This window comes from Rhinopithecus bieti, unplaced genomic scaffold (assembly GCF_001698545.2).
Source record: "Rhinopithecus bieti isolate Rb0 unplaced genomic scaffold, ASM169854v2 scaffold_1017, whole genome shotgun sequence".
NCBI lineage: Eukaryota > Metazoa > Chordata > Mammalia > Primates > Cercopithecidae > Rhinopithecus > Rhinopithecus bieti.
In genome coordinates, this window is record NW_016803657.1 from 8,549,474 (window position 1) to 8,576,240 (window position 26,767).

The window sequence follows — 26,767 nt, forward strand, 5'->3', positions numbered from 1 at the left end:
AATGATGGTTTCCAGCTGCATCCATGTCCCTACAAAGGACACGAACTCATCCTTTTTTATGGCTGCATAGTATTCCATGGTGTATATGTGCCACATTTTCTTAATCCAGTCTGTCACTGATGGACATTTGGGTTGGTTCCAAGTCTTTGCTATTGTGAATAGTGCTGCAATAAACATACATGTGCATGTGTCTTTATAGCAGTGTGATTTATAATCCTTTGGGCATATACCCAGTAATGGGATGGCTGGGTCAAATGGTACTTCTAGTTCTAGATCCTTGAGGAATTGCCACACTGTTTTCCACAATGGTGCACACACAATTAAAATTCATTTTATGGTAATTCTACTTCTTTTCCAACTAAGAAAGAACAGTCAGGCCTAGAAGCTCTATGTTCTTTGCTGCTGTTTATCAGCATATAGAACATTCAAGTGTAAGCTATGTAATTACCAACCAAAAACAATCACAGAAATGTAGAAACAGTTCCAAGAATACTAGTGAAATGGTATTAAACACTTGTGCTGTTCAGTATGGCAGTCGGCAGGCCACAGGTGGTGACAGCACTGAAAATGTGGCTCATGCAAACTGAAATATGGAAGTGCAGAGACTGAGTATGGAAAAAAGAATATGAACTATCTCACTGATGATTTTTATACTGACGACATGTTGACATAACATTTCTGATGTATTAGATAATATAAAATATGGTATTAAAATTAACTTCACTTTTAAAAACACACAGCTAGTAGAAAACTGAAAATTCCCCGTGACTCATACATTTCTATCGGACAGCGTTGCACTAATAATGTAGATGTTCACTGAATGTTTGTTATGAGTAATGACAGGTACTAGCAACACATTTACAATTACGCAGATAATATGGCAAAAACAAGATTTTACCATACTACAATATATATGCTAACATTACATACCCTGGTTAGAGAAGCAAAAGAGCCATTGAAATTGAGAACACAGTATTATAGATAAATCCAGAAAGGCTAAATCGTTTTAAGGATTACTTGCTTAAAGGTACCTAAATATGGTATTTGAAAAGATATTATTGCATTTTAGTCCATTTATTCTTTGCAAAACTAAAAGAATAATCATAATTATTCAGGATTACTCATTCCTCATTTAACAAATCAGTTCCTTTAAAGAAAAGTTGGGGCAGAGGTCTTCTGAAAAGCAGTTACAGATTCAAAAGGCATCAGGAATTACAAATTTCATTCAGTACAATTTTGGAATTTAATTAACCAAACTTAAATACCAGAGGTAAATTTTTAAACGTACTTTCCCCCGTCTGGAGACCCTGAGAGAACATTTGCAGTACAGCATCCAAACTGCCATGTTCAGCATTTGTGCCCTTCAACATAATTTCAGCGTATTAGAGAACACCCAATGTGGAGCACACACTGGCAGCAGATTTAGATCTTGTATCCTTTTTAAAAAAAGGCAAAAAGGAAACACAAAGATCACTGCCTGTTTGATCTTAACATTTTAATCTTAAAATGCCTCTTGAAACTGCCTTTCTTTCCATTAAAAGGAAAGAAGAGGGTTTGAGAGGGGATGGGACTAATGAGGGAAAGGAGAGACAAGGAGGACAAAAAGAGGACAAATCGAAGCTGTATCTGAAATTTACCTGTAGGATGAGGTACAAGACAGAATGGCAGCAAATGAACAACAAGTTATCAAAAATTATAGTAAAAGACAGAAATAACTCAGTTGCTATACATTCAACTTTCCCTAGAACTGAGAAAGAGCACGCACCTACAAGTTGCTTTGTGCGTCCGATGAGAAATGGCCACAGGGAAAAGACTGCTCCCCAAATGTCTTCTCTAATTCTTTTACTGCACCTTTTCAGAAGAGGTTTTATAGAAGTGTAGGTTGTCTCCCCACACGCACAGGGAGGCTCGGTCAGGCGGAGCCTAGGCTTCAAACATTCCAGTAGCAAACCCTGAGTGCGTGTGGGAGTACAACGTGATAAACAGCATAAAGACATCATTAAAACATAATCCAAAAAAAAAAAAAAGAGCAGGAGGAAGAAAGATATGCTGGCCAAATCATCAATCCAACCCTATTGTTCTCAGGTAAGAAAACCTAGCCTGGGTTCTCTGGCTGGTGATTTTAGAACAATAAGTGGCTGGAATGACCTCAGAGCCCAGAAATATTTCAGTCATCAGGCATGCTTCAGCTGACACCCTGCCCACTTGCTGCTTTCCTCGGGGTTTCTCAATTGCTTTATTTCTAGTTGGATAAGTAAATCCAGGCTTGGGTTTTAAAAACATTCTAAAGATCTCTCTTATTGGGTAGGAATTTCCTTAATTTTGAAATAATCAGTTCTAAAATTCACTTTGTATATGAATTCTACATTCAGCAACCTTGAAAGTCCATGGTAAGTTACCCCCAGCAGGTTTGGCACTGTGAGCAAGGTAACTAAGCTTGATATCTATGAGCAAGGCTGTAGTTCCAGCTCTGGTTTTCGGTTATGCTTTTTGTATAAAATACAAACCCAACACACCACATCCATCTCTTCCCTCTCCATAAAATGAAGGGAACGAAGGTGGCCCCACAGATGGGATGCAGGAGGCCCATAAACCCAGAAAGACCACACGTGACACATGCAGGGTGTGTGAATTTCACCAGGGCGGAGAAACTCTTCTTAGTCTCGCAAAGTGGTGTGCGACTCATCAGATTTTCAGGCACGAGAGACCACTGGAGGCGACCCTGACACTCCTGACAAAGCTCCCCAGAGTCCTGGCCTGCGCAGGGGATGGGTCTAGATCACTTTAGATTCCACTGAGAGAGATGGGGCAACCCCAGGGCAGTTTGAACCTCTGGGTTACCCCACAGCCAATATCCTACATCCAGGTAAACTCTACAAATTATCATCATTTTCTATGATGGCTCTCTAGAGGATTAACATTTTATGTTCCTATTATGTTATTTTAATGTTGTACTTGAATTCAGTATTTCAGTTAATCCAAGAAATCAGCACTTAGGCCAAAATTATAAACTAGGTAAAAATAATATTCTTTTATATCATTTACTATTTTGCTTTTGGCACAAAAATATATTGTTTCCAAATTCATAAGAAGCCATGAGGGGCACTGTGTCACTTCATACAACTTAGTGGAAAGACGTTTCTGGCATCTCCATGGAAGAAACTGTAAGCACAACAGGAACTCTGGGACTGACTTTAAAAAGGAACCCGGAATTTCCTGACTTCACTTGTTTGACTAGGTGTTTCCCACGTGGTCATAATTAGACCACTGAAGAACACAAGAGAAGGTCTCAGTCTTCAAAGGACTAAATTACAGTTTACGTGAGACTGACTCTAAACAGTGAGAAGGCATGTTAATAAACAGTCCTTACCCTCTCATTTTTAGGGCATAGGAATCTTGTTTTAAGCTAAGATTTTAAGATTTTAAAACTTTAAATCAGTACACTGTCTAAAAGCATAAACTTGAACATACTTAACGCATTAATTAACCATTGATTTTTAAATAAAATAGCAAAATATCCTAAGCACTTTTAAAAGTGTCATTTTTATGTTCACTTTTAGAAAAAACGGGTTTTAGAGAAAGGCTGTAGTTAAAACCACCTAATGGGGCCAAAAACAGGTTACATCATGGATATTCTTGTCCATGTCTTCAGCAAGTTACACAGTGGCAGCGATCATATTTAAAGCAACCTGCACCATATTATACCCAGCAGGATGAAATATGGCTGTTTTCTTAAATAAGCAGCATATAGAAGGCTTACGTTTTTGTGAAGCTTAAGAATTTGCAGCACAAAAATAGCAAAAAAAAATCTGTGTAATTACAAGCTACATTAAATAGTTGTTGCTTCATGAGCAAGTTAATTATTGACAGGTTTAAACAAGTTATACTGAAAGAAAAAGCATTCTTTCAAGACCACAGTGTGCACAAGAACACCGACAACTGCCCCCTGAAGAAACTCACCACTGACTGTATTCTTCCAACAACAGAGAACCACATTTTCATTTCCGGGACCACAACAACTTCGTGAACTGAAAATCAACCGTCTATTCTCTCAGTTTTCAACAGCAACCAAGACAGCTGGTTTTTCAAGACCGGGATCGCCACATTCTGCGCTGGATGCTATGACCCTGTATGGCATTTATCAACACAACCTAGAACCAACGCAATATTCAGACTCTTACGTAACCAGTCCACGCTGACTGCTATTTACTTTGTACTTTTAAACTTTAAAAGAGTTAGAAAATAAAATGAGGGAATTGTTTGTAATTTTAAAATCCACATTAAACAGGAAGCATCATGTTGTCCCACAGATGAGCAAGAAGTAGCCTGCTGATCGTCCCCAAAAGCAATGTTTTAAAAAGTAAACTGCATACCCACAGTGCTTCCAAATCATCTGGATTTCATAAAACTTAACCACCATGTGGAAGGCGAGTCAGCGAACTTAACATCAAAACATGGTTCAGGGTTACAGCAGCTAAGCCATAGACCAATTTAGAAAAGGGAAAAAGAACAGGCCAAATACAAAAACCACACAGCTTATAGAAAACAACAAAAGCACACAAATGACTATGGGTAAAATTTAACCACACAAGTCTATAGGCTCCTCTGCAGAAAAAAACCATATACCACACACTCATGAGACTAACAAGAATACAAACAGCAGGTGATTATCCAGTACCAGGCTCAACATGCCTGACACAGCTTCTCTCTCTGAAGAGCTGAGGTAACCATAACTATTACTGCTACATTAAAGGCAACGAAACTAAGACTTGGAGAGGCAGTGCCATGTGCTCCGTGCTCCAAGGCTGCCAGTGGCAGGAGCAGAATGTGCACAGCAGCAGCGTGACTGCAGAGCCCAGACATGAACAGAAACCCACAGGACGCCGCCACACCAACAGGCTCAGTAAGACGCAGGGCAGAGCTAATGGCGAAATTTCCCTGTATACTGCCCTACCCTGCACTCAGAACACTCCCCTGAAATCTCAAAAGAAAGTCCACTCTATTATAATAATTTATGCAGACCCACATACCTATCAACTATACAGTGTCATCTCAGCAGTGTGTATGTATTAGATGACTTTCCAAGTACCAGAAATTTACAAGTAAACTGGAAAAGAATGGACTATATTTAGTAATCCAGTATGCCAGGGAACTGCTAGATTCATTTCTCTCATTTCAAGAAAAGGCGTTATTAACAGATGCTTCATTTCTGAAAATGGTACACTGTCCAATTAATAGGCCATTTTCTTTATTTCCTTCAGATCATCTATATGCTGACATCCCAATTTTATCTCTAGCTCTAACCTTCTGAGCTTCACTATCCAACTATCTACTAGATAATCTATTCACTCACCTGAACAGGCATCCCACATCTCCAGTGTGACACGTTCAAAGCTGAACTCCTGATGCCACCATGCCTGCCCCCTTCAGTTTCCCTGCCTTCATAAATCACACCTCCATGTGTCCAGCTGCTCAAGACAGAATCAAGATTCATCTGGATACTTCCCTCTTTCATCCACTAATGCAACTCACAAGCCAATCCAAAAACTGCCATTCAACAAATATGTATTAGTACCTACCATAACCAGAAACTGTCAACCCTTCGATAGTGGACAAGAGAAGATGCTTGCCTTCACGGGGTGTCTGTTCCAGAACACCTTCATCCTCTGCACACACAGTAAACCATCCCGTCATCTCCACTGCCATGTCCCTACTGTAAGCCTCCACAACCTCTCATCTGGAAAGCTAGTACAACTTACTTATTAGTTTCTGGTTATACTTCTGAGCGGCTCTAATCCATGTCCCAGAATTGTAAAAATAAACTTTAAAAACTGCACTCTAATCATATCATGCCTCATTTAAACTTCAAGGGTCCTTATCTCACCTATAATAAAATCCTCAGCTCTGTCCAGACCCACCATCACAAGGCCTTTCTTTATATAAAGTTTTATTGGAACACAGCCACGCTATGCCACAAACTGCCCTGTGGCTGCCATGATAGCAGAGCTACTCAGGGCAACAGATTCCACGTGGCCTGCAAAGTAGAAAATCTCCACAGTCTGGCCCCTTGCAGAAAAAGCTTGCTGACACTGTACTCTATGATCTGGTCCTATCTGCCTCTCCACACACCCCACATGGCTTCCCCTGACAGCCCAAACTGGGCTGACCCTGTGTACATGGCCCGCTGCCATCCTTGACCTCGCTAACACTGACTCAACCTTCAAGTTTAGCACTGACTTCCACTCTGGAGCCCAGTTTAGACATTCTGCAAACAGCCATGGATAATGGCCATCAATCATATAATTCCTCACTCATATTTGTCTGTCTCATTCTTCAAGTGGTCAAGGGGCATGTGCTAATAAAGTGACTAAGATCACAGACATCTTGGCAAGAGAAGAAAACTTTCATCACTAGGTAAAAAATAACTTTCATGAATGTCAAATCCACACTTAGTTTCACTAAATCTATTTTATAACCTGATGAATTAATTTTATTACTATTATTATGAGACAGGGTCTTGCTCTGTTACCTGGGCCGGGATGCAATGATGAGAAAACAGCTCACCACAGCCTCAGCCTCCTGAGCTCAAACTAACCTCCTGCCTCAGCCTCCAGCGTAACTGGACCACAGGTGCACACCACCACACTCAGCATAATTTTTGATTTTTTTGTAGAAATGGGGTCTCACCTTGCTGCCTGGACTGGTCTCGAACTCCTGGGCTCAAGTGATCCTCCTGCCTCGGCCTAAACCCAACTGCTGGGATTATAGGCATAAGCCATGGTTCCTGGCCAAGCTAACCATTTTAGAACTAAATCCGAACTCCCTTCTTTTTCTTCCGGTTTTCAGTTTATACACATTATTCACTGTGGAAGGTATTTGAAAAGACCAAAAACAAGAACAAAGTGAACATCTACACGTTAGGGAGGATCATGCCCCACTTTAGAAAAGGGACACACAGGTCTATGTCCCCAGCAAAGGGAACAGCAGGGCCTTTCCAGCCACTCTCTACCTCTTCCTGCCTGACTCCCCACGGAGGCAGCAAAGCCATGCATGGGAGAGTGAGACAGGGATGTCAAACAGAGCGAATGCTCAAAACCTCTTCAGGCTGTCTTTTGGAGTGTTCTGCTATAAAGGGACAGCTACCTTCACCCTCCTCTTACCAGGGAAGACTTGCTGTGTGAGTGACCTGGGGAGGGGGAGGGAAGCATGTTTAATTCAGGAGTCACAAATTTGCAGGTGCAGTATAGACATGCACATCAGACACATCCCCAACCCAGCTTCAGCTGGTGGAAGGTCCATCTTTTTGATTGCACGTACCTAACCTTCTATGCTGTTACTATGCCCCATTAAGCCCGAAGTCTATTAATATAACCTACAACCCAGTTACAAGTACTATTAACATTGTTATTTCCTGGTCTTTTCTACCAATCTTTTTAAGTATCTTTTGTTGTTGTTTTTTTTTAAACGCTGGAGATTTAAAGTTTAAAAGTGAAAATGTACACTCTACTTTTCACACGATAGGCACTAATATTCTCTTCTGAAATGAGTATTATTTTAACAATTAGCCACTACTTTCATAGTAAGTTTATTCTAATACTAGTAAAAGTACAGACCTAGCCTTGAAATTACAATATACCCTGAAGCTAACCCCTGCAGACTCCTAAATCACATTAGACTCACAGAAGCCAGTAATGGTGCTGCACTGATACCTAATGTAACTTTTCTTCATAAATGACAAATATTTGTGTAATAGCAAAGATTCCAGAGTCAGTGATTTTTATGATGAAACTACTTTCCATTGAAGACATAGAGAGAAGGTTGTGTTTCTTCTGAGGCTTCCTTGCGTAAGAGCAAATACAAAGAGGACACACAGCAGCTCAAGGGACTTCAAACCCCACAGAAGAGGGGATTAGGGATTAAGAGAGGCTGGTGGTGGAAGAGGTGACCAAGTGCAAGGCTCTAAAAACAAGAAGCAAAGACAGGTGTGGGCAGCAGCATGGATATACAAATGGGCAGAGCCCAGGTGGAGCCCATTCAAGCAGCATGCGCTCCCTGAACTCAGGCACAGTTGGGCACACCTAGGGCTCTGCACCCGTGCCTGGGTGTCTGGGCTGAGGCACTTTCCCTGACACCTTTTGTACTCCTTCCCCTCTCCCTCCCAGGTTCATAACCGGCAGAACCTTCCTTCTGGAGCTCCTCCTTGAAGTGAGAGGATTCTCTTCATCTGGGCATCATCTGACTGTCACCTGACACGAGCTGGCACCCTGTCCCTTAGCCTCTTGCCTGCATTGCCACAATAACTGAACAGAGGCTCAGGTGTGACTTTCAATCTGGCTTGTTGCCCTAATTGCCCCCGTCACCCTGGAAAGGACAGAGGTCAAAATTCAGAGACAAACAACCAGAGGCCAGAGGCCACCCAGGAGAGGGTGAGAAAGTGCCAAGTGAACCCAGAGCTCCGCTTCTTCTTCCCTGCAGTAAGGTAATGCTGGTTCCTTTATACATGAGGAAATCATGAGAAAGAGAATACCAAAAACTCTGAAAGACTAAATGCTGAAGTAAATTAGATTTGAATCTATAGGAACAAATAGTTTTGTACTGCAAGATACTTTTTTTAACTGCAAGAGGTGGACACTGATCGTGGAAGCCCCCTACTTCCACCTCCACACTCCTAAAACCCCAGGTAAGAAGAGCATTTAAAGTAAGGTTACAGGATGAACATAACAGAAAATATGGAGGTTACATTCTGCCCACAGATTTGAGTATGGTGGGGTAATTTCTGATTCTGATTTTTTCCTGAAAATGGGCATTGACTCAGCTGGTAGGCAAAGAGAAAACATAGCTCTATGGCTGATACTTTCACTTTTACATCTCCAAATGAGTCCTGGTCCCTTAAATTGCAACAGCCCGGAAATATGGCCTGTGAGCAGGACCCTTACCAGGAGTACGCAGAAATTCTGGATGGTGAGGTGGGAAGGGCCCTGGACTATGCTCTGCCTGCACAGGTGAACCCCACATGCCTCGGTCTCTGAGAGGCAGCCTACTACACCCCATGCAGCACCTTCAACCCATATGCTAAAAGGGTTCAGGTTCCTCTGATGAACTCCTGAAAAGACGCCCACCTTTCGTCCCAGGTTCTTCTAATCCATCCTGCACACCAGACCCAGATAAAGCCTCCTAAAATGTCAGTTTCATCATGTTCCTCTTTTGTTCTAAATCCTGCATTTCTTTGTGGTGCTTACAAGATAAGGCACAGACTCCTTATCCTGTCAATCAAGAGTTTTAAAACTAATTAAGCACTGCCTTCCTTATTCCGCTCTCCTTAGTAATTGCACAGGTCTCACCTTATCCAAAAGTGGCACACACAAGACTTGTTTCATCTATCCTTGCTTGTGCTCTCACTCGAACCCACGATATATCTCCCTTATTCTTCTATTCCAATTATGTTTGTTCCAAGGATTAGCTGAAACTCCACTTCTCCCAAGATGCCCTCCACAACTGCTACAACGCCCATTCATCTTCTTAATTTCTCCAAAATACACAAAGGTAAAGTTTTATGGTACTTGCACTAGATCTTAATCACATATTGTTTCGTAGGCATTTGTGTTATGACTAAGATTATGGATAACAAATTTTCCTCATAGCTAATTCAGTGAGAGTTGTGCTAATATAGCTGGTAATTTGTTATTTCAGGATTAAACCTATATAACAGCAAATCAAATATCCACTCGGTTAAAAAAAATTGCTCTTATTTGCTATCTTTCAACAAATATTTTTTGCCTATTATATGCTGGAGAGTGGGGATAACTACAGTGAAGATGCTACAGAGTCAGTTTGACAGGGAGAAAGATACCAAACTCCTCATGATCTAATTCCAGTTCTAAAACTGCCCTGATTTAGGGGACAAAGATGAGCAGAGTGAGCTGCCAGGAAGTCCTTGCAAAGTAGGACACAAAAGCTTTGTCAGCACTTTGGGAGGCCAAAGTGGGAGGACTGGTTGAGGCCAGGAATTTGATAGAGATCAGCTTGGGCAGCACAGTGAGACACCGTCTCTAAAATAAATTTTTAAATTAGCCAGGCATGGTGGTATGCTCCTATAGTCCTAGGTACTTGGGAGGCTGAGGCCGGAGGATCACTTGAGCCCAGGAGTTCAAAGCTATGATTGTGCCACTGCACTCCAGCCTAGGTGACAGAGCAAGACCCAGCCTCTTTTAAAACATAAAAATAAAAAAGGCCTTGCTGCATGATGGGACAGTAGATGCAAATATGCCCAGTCAGGCAGAGCCTGTGTACTTTTTAGACCACCTATTAGCTCACCATCTAGCCTTTGGTTCAAAGCCAGGACCTCAACATTTTTTCTCATACTTCTGCATTTGTTCACTGCAAAGCTGACCTCATGGCCTGCCCCATACCCTCATTTCAAACGGACCCTTCACAAATTAGAGTAGCTGAGGAAGAAAACACTTCAGTGAAAGCTTTTAAAAAATCACAGGTCTCTCCAGACAATGGGAATGACAGGGTTTCAAATTATAGTCCGTTTATTTCCAAATTAATATTCAGGATAATATAATTCTGGTATAAAGAAAAATAAATTAAAAATTTTGACTATTGGCAATTAAAATATTTCTCAAGGCACATTAACTGTAATTCAGAAGGCACTTCTATCACACTGCTATGTAACATTTTCAAGCTTTTCATATATTCCCTAGAGAGAGAAACAAAATAAACATTGTAGTGGCCAAAGTGTTATTTTAAGCAAAATATCAGCAAAGTTGACTGAAACATCAGTTATTGAATATTAGCTAAAAATACATTTGTTTCATAGAAAATATCTGAATATGATTCAAAGCTAAAATTAATTCTAAGCAAACGTAATTGAGATTCCATATTGAAAGAGGCTCATGAGTAACGCCAAGTCACAATACTGATTTCTTTAACTCAAAGAAAAGATCTGTGTAGCTTTAAATATCCTGCCAAAACTAGCGGGTGAAGGGATTCAAACCCCAAGAGTTCCAGGAGGGTGGTTCAGCAGTCAACACCTATCAGAACTATATAAGGTCTAGGTTAAGAATGCCATTTCCTAAGCTCCACGCCAGACTCACTGGAAGGGACACCTGGAAATGAGAACCAGAAATCCCCTTGTGTAGCAAGGTCCCTAGTGGTTCTTATGTGCACTGGAGTCTGAGAAAAGTGTCTAGTGGCCCACTATGATGAGGTGATGCACCTGTGCCCCACTTCCACGATGCAGTTTTCTACTGTACCAATGCTTTCTCTCCTCACTGTGCAAATCAAGTTTTGACTATGCCTTTAAATTGTTTCCTTCTGAGTACCATCTGCTCAATCTCAAAGTATCACTCTAGCTACATTCTCAGAGTAGGAGATCATCCCTCAACTAATTGGGCCCAGTGAGCACACTGGCTTCATTCATGTAACACCATTCCTCTCCTACACAGAAACAGAACTGAACAGGCATGTTATACACAGGTGGTAAAGTACTCCCACACGATCCACTCTGACAACTACTGATTCAATGCTGAAAGACTGGAGAGAACAACTCTCACATGACTAATTGGCCTACCTTTGCTGCAACAATGCTAAGGCCCATTCCATTCTGCTTTTTTAGGGTCACAGTGATTATTTCAGGTTCTTTCCTCAGCGGCTGAGCCTAAAGGATGAAAACAAAGGTTTATTTTACGACTGAAATGGAAGTGCTTCTGTATGGTTAGACAACTCATGAGCTAGTCAATCATGTTCACTGGAGCAAATGGGGAAACAAAAAGGGTGAGAAGATAAACAGTAAAAAAAAAATTTCAATTAATATAGATACTCTTCAGGTATTAATCTGGTAAACTAAATCAATATTCTTGACTGAAATCTTAAAGATGAATTTAGTCATAAATGCTATTTAAATGTGATTTGAAGAACTTAGTTTATAAAACAAAATTAAACCCCCATTACTATCAGGTAGAAAGCCTGATCATAAGGACAAAATTCAATTTTTACTTTATTACGTTTCAAAACAAATTACCAGTCTTTTTGTGTTTTCAAAGAAGAAATTTAAAATTATTTTACACTATCTATGGGGAGGACTGCAAAAAATGGTTGTAACAGAGATGACCTAACATCTTTGTCTCTTGCGAAAACTCAGCAGTAATTTTATTTTAAATAGCAACACCAAGGCTGCTGCAAGACTCATGCAGCAGCACCCAGAGAGTGCTGCTATTGAGTGAAGCCCACCTGGCAGGGTAAGGAGCCTAAACTGACAGCCCATAAGGCAAGACAGCTCCCGACAGACTCAAAGAATGAGAAAGTGAAATTACTCATTGAAGTTACACATTCTTTACACGTCATTGCTATACGCCAAAGAGTAAACAAAATTCAAGAAAATTAACAGTCCATACACACTAAGGAGGAACTTAAATAATTAAATATATGAGCAGGAAGGTACCTTGCCAAGAGGTGGTAATTATACATATGACTTTTTAATTTAGAAGGAAAATAACTAAAGCTTATGAGAGATTATTTTAAGGAAAATAAAATTAGTTGACATTAGAATTACTATTTTTTTAAATCAAAATCTGAAATCTCCTGAGGAATCTTAGAATAAACTAGAAAGATGAGGAATGAGTGAGTCTACCTAGAAGGTATTTGTTTTTCCATAAAACTGGGTAACCAGAAGTTGCTGCTGTTATTTGGGACTTAAAAAAACAGCAGTCAGTAAAGTCAGTAAAGAGTATTAGGGGCCGGGTGAGGTGGCCCATGCCTATAATCCCAGGACTTTGGGAGGCCAAGGCAGGCGAATCATTTGAGGTCAGGGGTTTGAGACCAGGCTGGCCAACATGGTGAATCCCCATCTCTACTAAAAATTCAAAAAAATTAGCCAAGTGTGGTGGCATGCACCTGTAATCCCAGCTACTGAGAGGCTGAGGCAGGAGAATCGTTTGAACCCAGGAGGCAGAGGTTGCAATGAGCCAAATCGCGCCACTGCATTTTATCCATTTCATCCTGGGCAACTGAGCAAGACTCTGTCTCACAAAAAAAAAAAAAAGTATTAGGGGTATGTTCAATTTGTCAGTAGTTCAGTGTGATCATCTATTTGGTATAAAAGAATGATCAACAATTAATTCAATTTCTGGAGATGGCCATGATATAATGCTCAAACCTAAAGTATGTGAGAAAGCCAAATTAATTACTTTGAATATACAAAAAATTCGTTTGTGTTTAAAACTGTCTATATGAAGCAAAGTAGAATTGTTCTTAACATGTATGAAGCTAGGAAATTTGGGGATTTACCAGTCTTTCAAAAAGATATAAAATATTACTAAATGGCTTGATATATATTTAAGACAAGGCAGAACTGACTATAAAAGAATGAAACATTTCTGCCAAAGAATTTTAAGAATATTTTAAGATTATCATATTAATATATTTAAAAATATGTATTAAGACTGGTATAACCATGGGTATAAGTGTTCTTTATTTCAAAAAGCACCACTGCTTACAAACAAAACTGTAAGAGACATGGCTTGCGAGGAAAAAACATATGTGTAAACCATGGTTTAAAAATTTTTGAATATCAGTATTTAATGGTGATTTTAAAACTCTGCTATCACACCAATCTTCAGTTAAGAAAGAAGCAAATCTGCATCACATCTTCAAGTCCTAAGGATCTATTTCACTTCACGGTACCCTCAAAATACTTGCCAGCTCTGTGTTCTCACGCAGAAAGTGACTTTCATAATCTGCACCTTCAAAATATATTGTCCAAGTACCTGGTGAACGTGTGTGAGGAATTAACCTGCAAAATCCTAAGAAGGAAACAAGCAAATTGTAAGTGAAAAAGCACATCTTGTCAAGATAAGGGAAGCAAGATTAATTACCAATTGCTTAATATCCAATACATAGTATTGATTTTTCTTACTCTACACTTTTACTCCCCTCTGCAAACTGAATTACTAGACATTTAAAATTATCCATTTGCTTTGGTCCAAGAGTATTTCAGCACCAAGCAGTAAAGTAAAATTGGCCTCCCCCTCCTCTGTGTTCCAAAAGAACTTTTTTCTTGCTCCTATAAGAAATTATCAAATCGCCTTGTGATTAATTCCTTGCAGAACTGTTTACTCCACTAAACTAAGAGGTCCTTAATAACATTCAGAATATCTACTTAGCAAAGGGGAAGAAAAGAGGGAAGGAGTCAGAAGACAACACGAGCACGGGGTGTCTGTCAGCACGCCAGACTCTCGGTTCAACTATGTACATTCCAATTATCGGGGAACCTGTACAACAATTTTAGGACTCCTCCTCATTACTCTTTGTCCAAATCTCCTTTTAAGTTCATACTAATTTAAATGTCTTACAAATAAATTTTGGAATCATTTTATAATGTTTTCAAGAATATCTGTTATTTTCATCAGGGACAAATGACACGCTTTGTAAAAGTAAGCCTTTCAATTCAAACTAGGTCATTCTTCATTTAGTCAAATCCTATTTTGTTTCTCAGCAATGTTTTGACCAACTCCTATCTATCACACGGGCCCTGAACAATCCTTGGTACATTTTCTCTACTGCCATCTTCTTCCCACTCTCAGCAGCTACCATTCATGAAGAGTGTCCTGTGTGACAGACTCTGCGCAGCTTCTCACCAGTCTCAAGTGGTCTGATGGCTTGGACTAGTGAGTTTTCCCTGGTAGGAGCTGACAGTCTCATCCACTCCAGTGCTTCAACAAGGAGAAAATTCTGACTGTTATTTGTGGACAATCAGTTTATTTATGGTAGGCAAAAAAGGAGATGTCAAAAACATATTCAGTTAAAAAAAGTATACAAAGTAATTTTACTTAGTTTTATTTTTTAAATCACTATTTCAATTCAGATTCATGAAAATATAGCCTACAACTTGCTTCTCTTTCTCATGTTTTAGGGAATCACTAATTTAACATGATTTTGCAATCTGAACAATTATAAATTATTTTCTTATTTTTTTCAAGAGCTGCATTTCCAAAACAAGCTCTGGACCATACTACAAATAGAGATTTGGCTTTATTAGCTTAAGGAATGCATCTCAGACCAGGTATGAGCCCAGGCTGGTCGTACAGTCTTCTCTCACAGAACTCTATTGTATGAAGGAAACAAAGGAATATACATTGAGGGCACAAAGTAATTCTTTAATCAGCTTGTAAAGAATTGAGTGTGAAGCACTGAAAACACTGATGTCATGAAAGAAAACACTCGATTCTTTGTAGTCTTCTAAAGGCATCTGTGTACTAAGCTACATGTACAATGATCATCTAACACATATGAAGTAATGTAGTGATGCCGAGACCATGGAAACACCACATATGTCCTAAAATTAATGATTTAAGAGAGCTTATGGGGAAGTCACAAAGAATACTCCATCATCAAGTCAAGAGCTCACTATTTCCAACTTGGTGAGGATCTGCCCTATGGCACATGTGACAAACTGGCAATTGCTTATAAACTATAAACTATACAGATTTGCAAAATGCTAGTAGTCACCTTGCATGCTTATTTGCAAGATATTAATTATAAAAACAACTAGTTACTGACCACTGAACATACAGCAGGCCCATGCGAGGTGCTGAGGATCAGAGAAAGTGCAGCTGGCCAAGCCCAGGCTCTCAGAAACCACCCTCACTAAACGTGGAGGACAGACAGCAGCAAGTTTCAAACACAATGTGACCAGTGCAAAAACAGAAGCAAGTAACTAAGAATCACTCCTGGGGGAGGCATGTTAAGTGTTAGGAAGACACTGAGGTTTTCCAGATGAAAGGATGCCTGATTAGAATTAAGAAAATAAATAAGTGTATAAGTTCAACAGCAGGAGTAGAGTAGTGACAACGGTAATAGCACAGATATTAATAATATACAGTTCAATATTAACAATATATATAGTGTATTTCAAGGTGAAGCAGTAAGGCTGGAAGGTGATGTCACGCTCAACAGTTTAAATTAATCCCACATATGATAGAGGAAGAGTTCCTGGCAGGTCAGAACCATCCACAAACCATAGTTTTAAGATACCATGGCAATATGAACAATAGAACAAAACAAAAAAGTGGAGTGAGGAGACCGTCCGAGGATGAGTGCCGTAAGTAACACGTGTGTGGGGGAAGACTTTGGGAAGGAAAACTGGCTGTGGTTTCTGATTTGCTGAGATGCAGCACACTTGGAAGGATACTTCTAAGCAGTCCTGTGGTGGCCGAGTGCTTGCTGCTTGGAAGCTGTGCTGCTGCCTCTGGGTCCACCAGTGTGTGGCATGAGGCTTTTTCCAGGGAATGGCAGAGCACAAAACTAATGCTCTGGGGCTAGTTCAGGCCCACTCCATTTCTCAGACCTGCACTGAAACCCAGCCCTCCTCCTTCCCCAACCTTGTCACAGGTGCACCTGTACCAAGACTGAAGGCTCTCCCTGCCTTCTCCTGCTCCTACCCCTCTTCCTTCACACACACTTTCCTAAAAGACCTCACCCCGGCCTCATCTCACCTTGGCCTCTCTCTGCTTCTCTGAGGACGGCACTGAGCCCTGAGCACCTTTTGGAAAGGCTCCAGAGGTAACTGTTTTGCAAACACATTTCATTAAAGACGCAGCCTTTGTAAAATGATTTTTTTTTTTAACTATCAGAAACTTTGAAGGTATCTTGAAAGGTATAAAAATGTATTTATTGTGGGGAGTGAATGTTTCACTGAAGTTAAAAATCACACTCACCAGATTTATACACCTATGGGCATAAAACCTCTATCATTATTACTTTTATTTGTTTAAACAAACCCCTACACTTTGGGTCTAACTTTCTACTCATCTGAGCTGTTTTCCACTTTATGAAAAAGTGGCAGACTTGGATTAAAATTTGGTCTAATATAAAACCTCATACATCAGAAATAATTGTGGTGTTTTCGATCAGTACAGATCACAAGAAAATGTAGTAAAAGTGACATAATAAAATCTAGGAAATCAGTTGCACTCAAACCTTTCAGGGCTATAAGCTCTTCACACAGAAAAGCACACGACATGCTGGAGTTTGGGTCTCGCCAGCACATAGGTGTAGGCCAGCGTGGCACTGGTGGCCACAGCGGCAGCAGCAACAGCAGCACTCACACCCCCTCGCTCTGTGCTAGAGTTCTGCATGCTCCACAGGAACCCATTCGGTCCTCCCAACAATCTCTTAGCTGGGTACTATCAACATGCCCATCTCACTGAAAAGAAACTGAGGTGCCAAAGTCAGCTGCCAATGGCAGCGCAGCCTATAGGTGACAGAGTTGGGTTTAGAATGCAGGCAGTCTGCTTCCAAAGCTTGTGTTGCTCTCAATTGCTATGCTCGTAGCAACAAAGTTTACAATTTAGTGCTAAAAGAACGAATCAACCTACTATGCTTATAAAACACCAAGAAGGGAGAACAATAAAAGGTCCCTTGTTATCAGCCCAGGCAGAAAATGTAACCATGACATCAAGTGGGCAGAGCAGATGCTCACTACAGGGTCACAAAACATCCCCTAGCGCTGTCTCGACACTTCTGACCTTACATCACCATGAAATATTTCTCCAAGTCAGCAGAACACGGACTTCTCCAGACAGCATGAGGGTGTACTCCCACCTAAGTGGACTACTCTATGAGGTGGACAGTGAATAAAATGCTCGCTTTAACCTGGGGCGTAGCTCAGACTCAGGCATGGAGACTAATTTACCTCTCTGGCACAGAGGATCTAAAAATTCTTGTAAACCATTTGGAATGTTTCTGACAACATCACAAGAATAACCATCTTCTGGCAAAAGAAACGGCAGCTGTAGGTCAGGATCCTCCTCCAACTGCACTTCCCTTCCATCGCTGCGGGCCAGCTCATCAGCAGTGTTTTCAGCCACAGCCACTACATTTTCTATAAGATCCTGTTTGGAAAACAAATGCAAAATTAAAAAGAGATGCTCACTGTCTGATGCACGTGACCAACAACTATTCCAAGCCTGTCTGATCTGATCACTGCAGCACCGCTCATCTCACAGACAACAGGCATAGACAGACGCAGGCTTATGGAGGGAGCACAGATCCCAGCAGAACAGCCATCATCCGTTTTCTAAAGCCAACAACCCCGGGCTGCACACATTTTATAGATGAACCAAGATTTTAATTATTAATTTTAAGTAACCTGTAGCTTTAAATAAAAAGAAATTGTTCTATCGCAAGTTTTCTTTTCTAATCTTTTCATTGTGCAATTCTTTAATTTTCAGTTGTTAATAACTGTATTTGTATAGAATGTTTAATGATATAGGGAAAAGCTCACACAATGTAAAATACAAAAAACCAGCATAAAATATCTATACAGTATTTTTGCCAGTTTGGAAATATATCAATATATAGAGGTTATTTCTGAATTGTGGGTTTATGGATGATTTTTATTTAAAAACGTTTCACCGATATATTACCCACATAAAGGAAAGTTCACAAATCCTAACTGTATAGATCAATAAAATGAACACACCAGCTCAACCACCAGGTTCACTTCTGTTCAAGAAAGAGAACATCGTCACCTGAGTAGCTACCCCATTCCCTCTAACTGTCCCCTCCTTTTCCTTCAAAAAGAATGAAATGGTTTTCAGGCTTCTATCACCAGAGCATGATTTTGATTGTTCCTAAAGTGTACATAGATGGAAGCGTATTCTACGCACTTTGCACAGGGCTGTTTTTTCACATTATGTCATAATGTTCATCCCAGCTGTTGTAACTGTAATTCATTCTTTCCCACATATGTCTTTATATGACTATGACATGATTTACGTATATGCTGTACTTTTGATTTGGGGATTTCTAGTTTGGGGCTGTTTTGTTCGTGTCTTGTTGGCATAAACTCAGTGTTGGTCAATCCATCCATCCACGTATATAATTCTCATGACTCATATTTAAGTCTACAGCATTTCTCTTTATAAATAGCTAACAGTGGTAGATACTATTTCTCACCCTCTGTTCCTCCTATTGAGAGGCAGGCATGCCAAAACTCCCGGCTCCATTCCAGATGAGATGGGACAAGCCTCTCACTTTAGCCAGGCTGTGAGGGGGTGACCCGTGGCAGAGGCACCTGCCCTCCAGCACTCAGTTGCGGCCACGCCCACTGGAACTCAACAGTCCTGGGCAGCCTCCTAACCGCCTCTCTTCTAGTCCTTCTGATAACTTTCCAAGAACCTACTTTCCTGAATAAAATCCCTTTCTACTTAGTGTAGTTTCTGTTTTTTCACTGAACTCAACTCAGACAACAACATGAAAACGATCTCGTAAGATGAGAATAAGTAAGTCAACTTATTAAATAAGATTTCCTTTTGTTTATTCATCCAAATTTCCCTGTGCAAACATGTCCCGCACTGTGTGGTAATGTGGCAACACCTACTCACCGTTGGGATAAAAGGCTCATCAGGTGCACAGTGATAGTTCTGTAATAAGGCTTGAAGTTGTAGTGAATTTAACTTAAAGCAGGTGCTGTTTATATTTGGAATGTCATCAGGTGCATACTTATCCATGGTAAGCAAAGTTGTTGCCTATGTAAAAGAAAAAAAGGACACAAAATATCATACTTGTAAAGTTATTCTATAAATATTATCCTTTATGTAATATTTATAAAAATATAACTCGCTAATTTAACTTTGAAATGCAGAATGATTTCAGGAAACAGACTTCCATTTACAGTAACTATATACATTAAATAGAACTAAAAGCATTATCTTTTAAAGGGCATCTTTTTAGATGCCCTCTTAATTTTATGACATGCATGTATAATTAGATTTAATTATGTTCGTAAAGCATTTTAAAAACTCTCTTCAAAAGCAGAACATTTACTTGACCATTCAGATGACCAATTACCGGTGTTTGAATAGTTTCATTGTCCTGACTTGTCATAACAAGCTGTCTAGCCTCTACACTAAATCTCTTTTTAAAAACAAAGGTTAAAAAATGGAGAAAAAAAATTATACATAATACTAAAAAAAGTCCCAGGTTTTTAAGCTATAGATGACTCAACTCGTTAATTGCAAAACACCACCTCCTAGTTTTCGTATCTAAAACTTTCCTCAGAGCTGGTTAAGCCACTGGGATACGATTTGGCTTTGTATTCTTGAGGGTTCATTCTCATCCATTTTAAAATTGCTACTCATCTTTTACTATAAAGTGTTCTGAAATACACCTTACTGATCTCAATATAAAGAACCCTTTAAGGATATTTATAGTCTGCTGGTTACCACTTATGAGTCGAACTGTGTCTCCTAAAAATCTGCAGGGCTAACCCTCAGCACCTCAGAGTGTTCTCTTTTTTGGAGGCAGCATCTTTCCAAGGAACCATCAAGTTAAAACAAGATCAGCTGGTCCAATGTTGGCTGTCCTTATAGAAAGCAGTCTTTTGGACACAGACAGGCCAACAAGGAGAATGCCATACGAAGACAACGGCAGGGGCTGGGATGATGCATCGACAAGCCAAAGAACGCCAACTATGTGCAAACCACTAGAAGCTGGCGGGAGGCCTGAAACAGAACCTTTCCTCAGAGCCCCCAGAAAGAACCAACCCTGCTGACATCCTGATTTCAACTTCTGGCCTCCAGGGCTGTGGAGCAACTGTTAAGTCACTCAGTTTTTGACACAGGTTCACTATCCCTTACCTGAAATGGTTGGGACCAGAAGTGTTTCAGATTTTGGAGTTTTTCTAATTTTGGAAGACTGACATATATGAGATATCTTTGGGAATGGGACCCAAGTCTAAATATGAAATTTGTTTCATATACACCTTATACACACAGATTGAAGATAATTTCATACAATATTTAAATAACTTTGTGCATGAAACAAAGTTTGTGTACATTAAATTATCAGAAAATAAACCATGTAAACCATCTGTGGTTGCTTGGTGTCACCACTTCTAACTCTGAATTTTTATGTACCTATAAGCAATCATTTTCTTAAATTTATTCAGGCATAAGTACTTAACAGTAACAATTATGGCATACAATTAATACGGTGAAAAAATATCTGTACTTTGTTATGGCAGCCCAGGTACTAACACAACACTACTTCATTATTTGTACATATGAAAAACCCCAAAAAGAGGGTACTGAGGTTTTGCTGCATTGAAGCTCTTGCTCATTATAAAGATCAGATGCCTTTACCACAAAGCACATGAGCTGGGGAGTGGCAGCAGCACTCACCTGCACGATCCTGCTCAGATGACAGTCTGCAGCCAGCTCCAGGCCCTGCTTCTCAGCCCAGGCTTCAATGTGGCCCAGCTGCTGACGGATAATTGCGCCCCAGTAATGGGAGCACAGCCCTGAATCTGGGTCAGTCACTAATCTATTGAACAGCCACATATTGATAAAGTGGAAAAGCTGAGAGAAGAGCTGGATGGTCAGGGCGGCATTGACTCTGCAGCGTCGTAGCAAGGACATGGCTCCTGTGAGCGTGTGCAGCACATCATCTGCCCAGACAGGATGAGAAGACAAGAGGACCAAAGCGTCATCCAGGAGGAACCCTTTGAATATGCAGTAAATTCAGACACGGCACCTATGGTAGTAAGTGCTGTTCAATCACTTTAAAAATGTCAACTTCATTCCAAGAGGACACAGTGACATGATCTTAAACTACATGCAGTTATTAACTAATTACACTTAACATCATAATTTTGCCTTAAGAGACTTTTTAAAGAATATGGCCAGTGTGACACACCAAAATGAGAACTATCTGTAAACAAAACAAATAGTAGTTAAAATTTATTAAAGACTGCCAAACCCAAAAGGACATCCCATTTATTTTAAAAATACCTCCCCTTACATATGTTAAGCATTAAAATGATGCTAAATGTGAAGGAAGAGAGGGACAGAGGGAGACAGTCCAAAAACATCCTAACCTATTTTTGGTCTTTGCAGACTGTTCTCCTCAGGGTCATCTAGAAAGGCTGGCATGTAATTATTAAGTTCTGACTGAAGACAGTGAACCAAGTATCTGAAAAGACAGACAATTTCAGTAATCTAGCATGACAGACGACTATTGTCAGACATGTTATCACATGGGAAGCAATCTGGACTCTTAAAAATATTTTCCATTAAAAAAAATGAGTTTTACTCTTAGGAATCTTGAAACACAGCTCACTGAATTCAGTATAACTATATTAAGTATATAACTATATGTAGTTAATACATTTTGCAAAAATGTATGCTTCTTGATATTCATCTTCAATCAAGGTAAACATAAACCTTAAAATTAGTTTGGAAAACTGAGTAAGAAAACAAATGACTTAATTATTTATAGAGTAGTGCCATCTTCAAAAATGTGTTCCTTACTTAAATGCCATTTGAACCAAATGTGCTAAAACATCTTGAGCATCCAATGTGATCCGACTAAGGTCTCGGTCTTGCTTAATGAAGTTGAGAAGTTCAGATGCATTTGCCATCCAGAAGGCAAGTGCCCCTGCAATATTCTTCTGTTTCTGTAGACAGAACACATTTCCATAAGCAACACGGAATAAACAAAAGTAATAAAAATATAAAGGAATGCTCTTGAAAAGCTGCTGGAGATAGACCAGTACCTTCCCATTTCACCAAGGATTTTACCACAGATACCAGATATTTGCAAAATAATTTGGGTGCATACATAGCAATGGGAAGTAAATAACCACTGCAACTATTTCTTAGGATTCATGTACATAGACATATGAATTCGGTTAGCTACAATTTATAGATGGAATCAGTGGAGAAATAGAGATATCGTATAATGTAACACCAAATTGTAGACTGTGCATTATCTGGTAATCTGTGCAGTATACATACATGTATCCATGGTTACCCACAGCCACCCTGATACTTGTAGTCACTGGTTTGGACACCATGCAACTCAGTATCAAGTACTGATCTATCACATCCTCTCCCGACCACATGTGCAGGCCAGGCAACCTCAGATGAGATCCAAAGAATAGGAACCAAGGATAAATAATAAAGAGAAGAAACAGAACTTTTGTCATTTCATATCCACACTGAAGTGCATTAAGCAGAAATTATGAAATGCCAATAAAGGTTGCACAGTCAAAAAGGGTTTTAGTACTGCATGTCTCAGTTGCTGAATGAGTGTTATGAGCTGTTCAGTCCAGCTGTTTTATTACTGTATTTGACATGGGAGCAGCATGAGAAACTTGGCTAAGCAACACAGCTAGGATCAGCTCCCAGCAGATGTCCTACCTGGTCAACCTGGTCTACTTCCTGGAGAAAAACAGACGAGGGGAAATCAAGCAGAACGAGAGAAAGAAACTTGTAAACAATCATGATAGTTTAAAAAAATCAAAACACTCATATGAAGGTACGACATGAAGGTACGACATTTAGTTATGTTATTCCCAAAATAACATTTTCACTTATGGTTCTGAAGTACCTTTAGAAGTATACGACCTAAAGGATTAGTTTTATGTTCTTACCACTGGCACAATAACTAACTGAATTTTTAGAGTTTATCAATAAATATGATGTTACAATAAAAACACATGAACACACTGATCTCTTTAAAAGATTCACAACGGAAGGACTTGTGAACATCTTTCAATGATATGGTGTGCTTACTACTTACTTAAAGGTATCTAACAAGGTGAAAGTCCATTCCCCTAGATTAATTAACAGGAATGGAAGAGACAGGAAAGACCAAGAAACAATAAAAATAAAAGCTGAGAAGATTAAGAATTTAAAAGTGTATAAATAACTTATACCTATATTAATGGGAGTAAAGTCTTTGTTTTTTTGAAAACAGAATTTAAATTATTCACTACCATAGTTCTTTTCCACTACTTTAAGATTCCTGCCATTGGATACTAAACCTAAACCTGAAGTTTAAAAGACTTGTTTGGTAACAGTGATCTCACTGACTAGTTCACATCAATAAGGAAAAGGCTATCAAGGGTAGTTTTACGATAGGTGTCTCACAATTTGAAACAGGTTTAGTTAAGTCCAAACATGAGAGAAGACAGACAATGGCTTTGAATGACAACTGAAAAGGAAATCCACGTTTGTTGATGAAATAATGACATGAGAGTGACAAAATGGTCTCCAAATAAAACGACTTTCTTTTTACCTATTTCCTAACTGGGGTAAAAGAAGCATAACCCCCATCAAACTCATGCTAATCACTCAAACATAAAAGAAACATTTCTTGAAAAATTCTGGCCTTTGGAAACAATTCTGAAGGAACTAAAGGATCTTAGTTTCCCTCAAGTGATCCTGCCGGGAGAAAAGCAACCAATCTATCTATGTTATTAACATTATATAATTAGAGTTTTATTAAGTTGAATAACAACATTGACAAGTATTTAGAAAAACTGAAAAAATCTGTACATTTACTTTTAAGAACTTTGAAGATTAAATCTGTAGATGAAAAACTGCTATGAAAATTTTATCAGCTGTAGATCGGGACAGAAAGTACATAAAAGAGCCAAACCATTCTATCAACAAAACACCTTTATCTTCTGAAATTTTGAAAACCGGTTTATGACGGAATCATTTTAGGTGAGAAGTATGTTACGATGTCCATTATACCTATACATGTGCTATCAAAAAGCCCAATTACTACCAACATCTAGGCTCATTACACAGGAGCAAGGACTTTTGATAACCATTTTTAAAAAGTCTAAGAAGGTGTTACCAGGGAACGGGGAAAAGAAAACACCAGCAACTACTTAAGGGGTATCACTCTGAGGTGATGGAAATTTGGAACCGACAGAGGCGGTGGTTGCACAACACTGTGAATGCACTCAACGCGACTGAACTGTTCACTTCAAAATGGTTAATATTATATGAATTTCATCTCAACAAATTATTACAGAAAACAGTCTACAAAAGCCCACAACAGTCTCAGCACTTTCTCACAACGATTACTGCAGGCTGAAGGGCCTTTCTCAGGACTATTGTGTTAGCACACACAGTTACCTTCACGATGCTGAAGTTTACTTATTGTGTTAGCACACACAGCTACCTTCACTATGCTGAAGTTTACAGGGAGAACAAGACAGAAAAAAGCTTACATTTCCTTTCAAATCTTTCAAGTTATATATTTTCCTATAATATTTATATAACTTCTATTTTAGAAAAAAATCTTTAGAGTCAAACATGTAACCAAATCAGAAGCCCTTAAAGAAGCTGAGTTCACTGGTTTAGCAATTACAACCACCATCACCAGAGGAGCGTGGCTGGCGGCTGGAACGTACCTGGATGACGCCCTCCATCATGCTCACCATCTTGTTGACGACTGCAATGACTTTATGTGTGCGCTCTGGAGGGCTGATGTCAGGTCTGTACTGGTTGGACAATACATACCGGCATGCCATATATAATACATATGTAGGGGACAACTTAAAGTGGACTGTAGAGCTATTAGTATAATTTATAATGGCAGATAAAAATGAATCTTCAGCTGTGTAAAGATTTCAAAAACAAAAAAAGGAAAAAAGAACAAAAATGAATGTGAAAATCAGATGGAGCAAAATGGATCAAGAAATAATTAATTGACAATGAAATCTGAAATGACTCACAACTTTCCCTGAATTCAATGCTTGCAGGCAGTATCAGTTCAGGCCCAGAAGCATCCTGTGTTCTAAAAGAAGAAAGCTGACATCACTTAAAATAAGGTCACATGGCTAACAATACTACTGACAACCTATGTAGATTTCTGCAACTACTTTTTAAATCTAAATACTAATCTTTCCAATGTAAAATAATAAAATATCCCTTGCTTTCAGATGCAGCCTAATCAAATAATGTATTGGGAGTGATCTTATCACGACTCCTCTAAGAAGGTTAGTTCCTTGAAGTATATGCCACCGCCATGACAGTAGATCTGACGTGATTCTGGATTATTAATGAACACTTCATGTCTAGTACAGGGATCGGTCTGTCTTGCATCTGCTACAGCTATGGCTCAGGTAACACTGAAAAGAAAGTAGTAAGCGACACAAAGAAATATTAACCATGCCAAGCTTGAAACGGAGTTCTTATACTGAAAGGGAAAAGCTTCCTAAGACCTGGACTTTGTCTTTCTCTGCTGACACAGGGTTAGACAAGTTGACCACGGCAAGTCTCCTTCAGCCATTACTATCATCATTTTCCAATGCTTACAGTGATGCATGCCTTAAAAAGAGATGTTCTACTCACTCACATTTCTTCTTACGGTCACATAAATTCCAGGTCCTTTCCACCATTTAGCCTGACACTACATAAATAAGGAACTCTCAAAAATTATAAATACAAAAAACTATAATTTGGAACATTTATAAAAACCAGCATTGTACTAATGTTTATCTATTTCCAGGTATTCAGATCATATTAATCCAAAAGTTAGGTTCATTTCTGTCTCTATAAAACTGGTCTCCAAACAGTGTGTCATCACCCATTGGCAGGGCAGAAGGCTGTTTTGTGAAACTACTCTTTCAGTTAAATATACATTTGTGTGTGTTCACCAGAGCACTATGTAAGATATAATCTTGTGTTGTGACCACTGTTCAAAAGCATTTTGAAAGCCATTGCTAGGCACAGACTCTTTAAAATGTGTAAGATAATAAATTACAAATCCAGTTTAGATTTCCTTATCTTTGCAGATTTACACTTTTCTCAATGAATAATGCTCAGCTTATTCTTTCACTTAGCCATGGGATTAGAACTTCAAGTCATTTACTTATTACTCCAAGTTTGTGACCCGCTGTATTTTATATACAATGTTTACCAAAAACCAATGAAACACATAGTCAAGTGATTAGCTTCCTTAA

At 39.3% G+C, this 26,767-nt stretch overlaps 1 protein-coding gene across 17 annotated transcripts in view; it reads right to left on the reverse strand.

Annotated features, from left to right (window-relative positions):
- The window catches only part of AFDN (afadin, adherens junction formation factor), a 102,588-nt gene that overhangs the window by 33,333 nt on the left and 42,488 nt on the right, over nucleotides 1–26,767 (reverse strand). For 11 of the 17 annotated variants that reach the window (XM_017895189.1, XM_017895270.1, XM_017895166.1 and 8 more), the window contains 10 exons: nucleotides 25,538–25,599; nucleotides 25,214–25,419; nucleotides 23,205–23,225; nucleotides 22,314–22,459; nucleotides 21,881–21,975; nucleotides 21,186–21,451; nucleotides 19,389–19,532; nucleotides 17,696–17,894; nucleotides 13,702–13,805; nucleotides 11,576–11,662 (listed from right to left, as the gene is read on the reverse strand). In XM_017895189.1, coding sequence (XP_017750678.1) covers nucleotides 11,576–11,662; nucleotides 13,702–13,805; nucleotides 17,696–17,894; nucleotides 19,389–19,532; nucleotides 21,186–21,451; nucleotides 21,881–21,975; nucleotides 22,314–22,459; nucleotides 23,205–23,225; nucleotides 25,214–25,419; nucleotides 25,538–25,599 — 1,330 coding nt within the window. The remainder of the gene's footprint in view (nucleotides 1–11,575; nucleotides 11,663–13,701; nucleotides 13,806–17,695; nucleotides 17,895–19,388; nucleotides 19,533–21,185; nucleotides 21,452–21,880; nucleotides 21,976–22,313; nucleotides 22,460–23,204; nucleotides 23,226–25,213; nucleotides 25,420–25,537; nucleotides 25,600–26,767) is intronic. The other 6 variants (XM_017895288.1, XM_017895230.1, XM_017895280.1 and 3 more) reach the window with 1 other exon arrangement.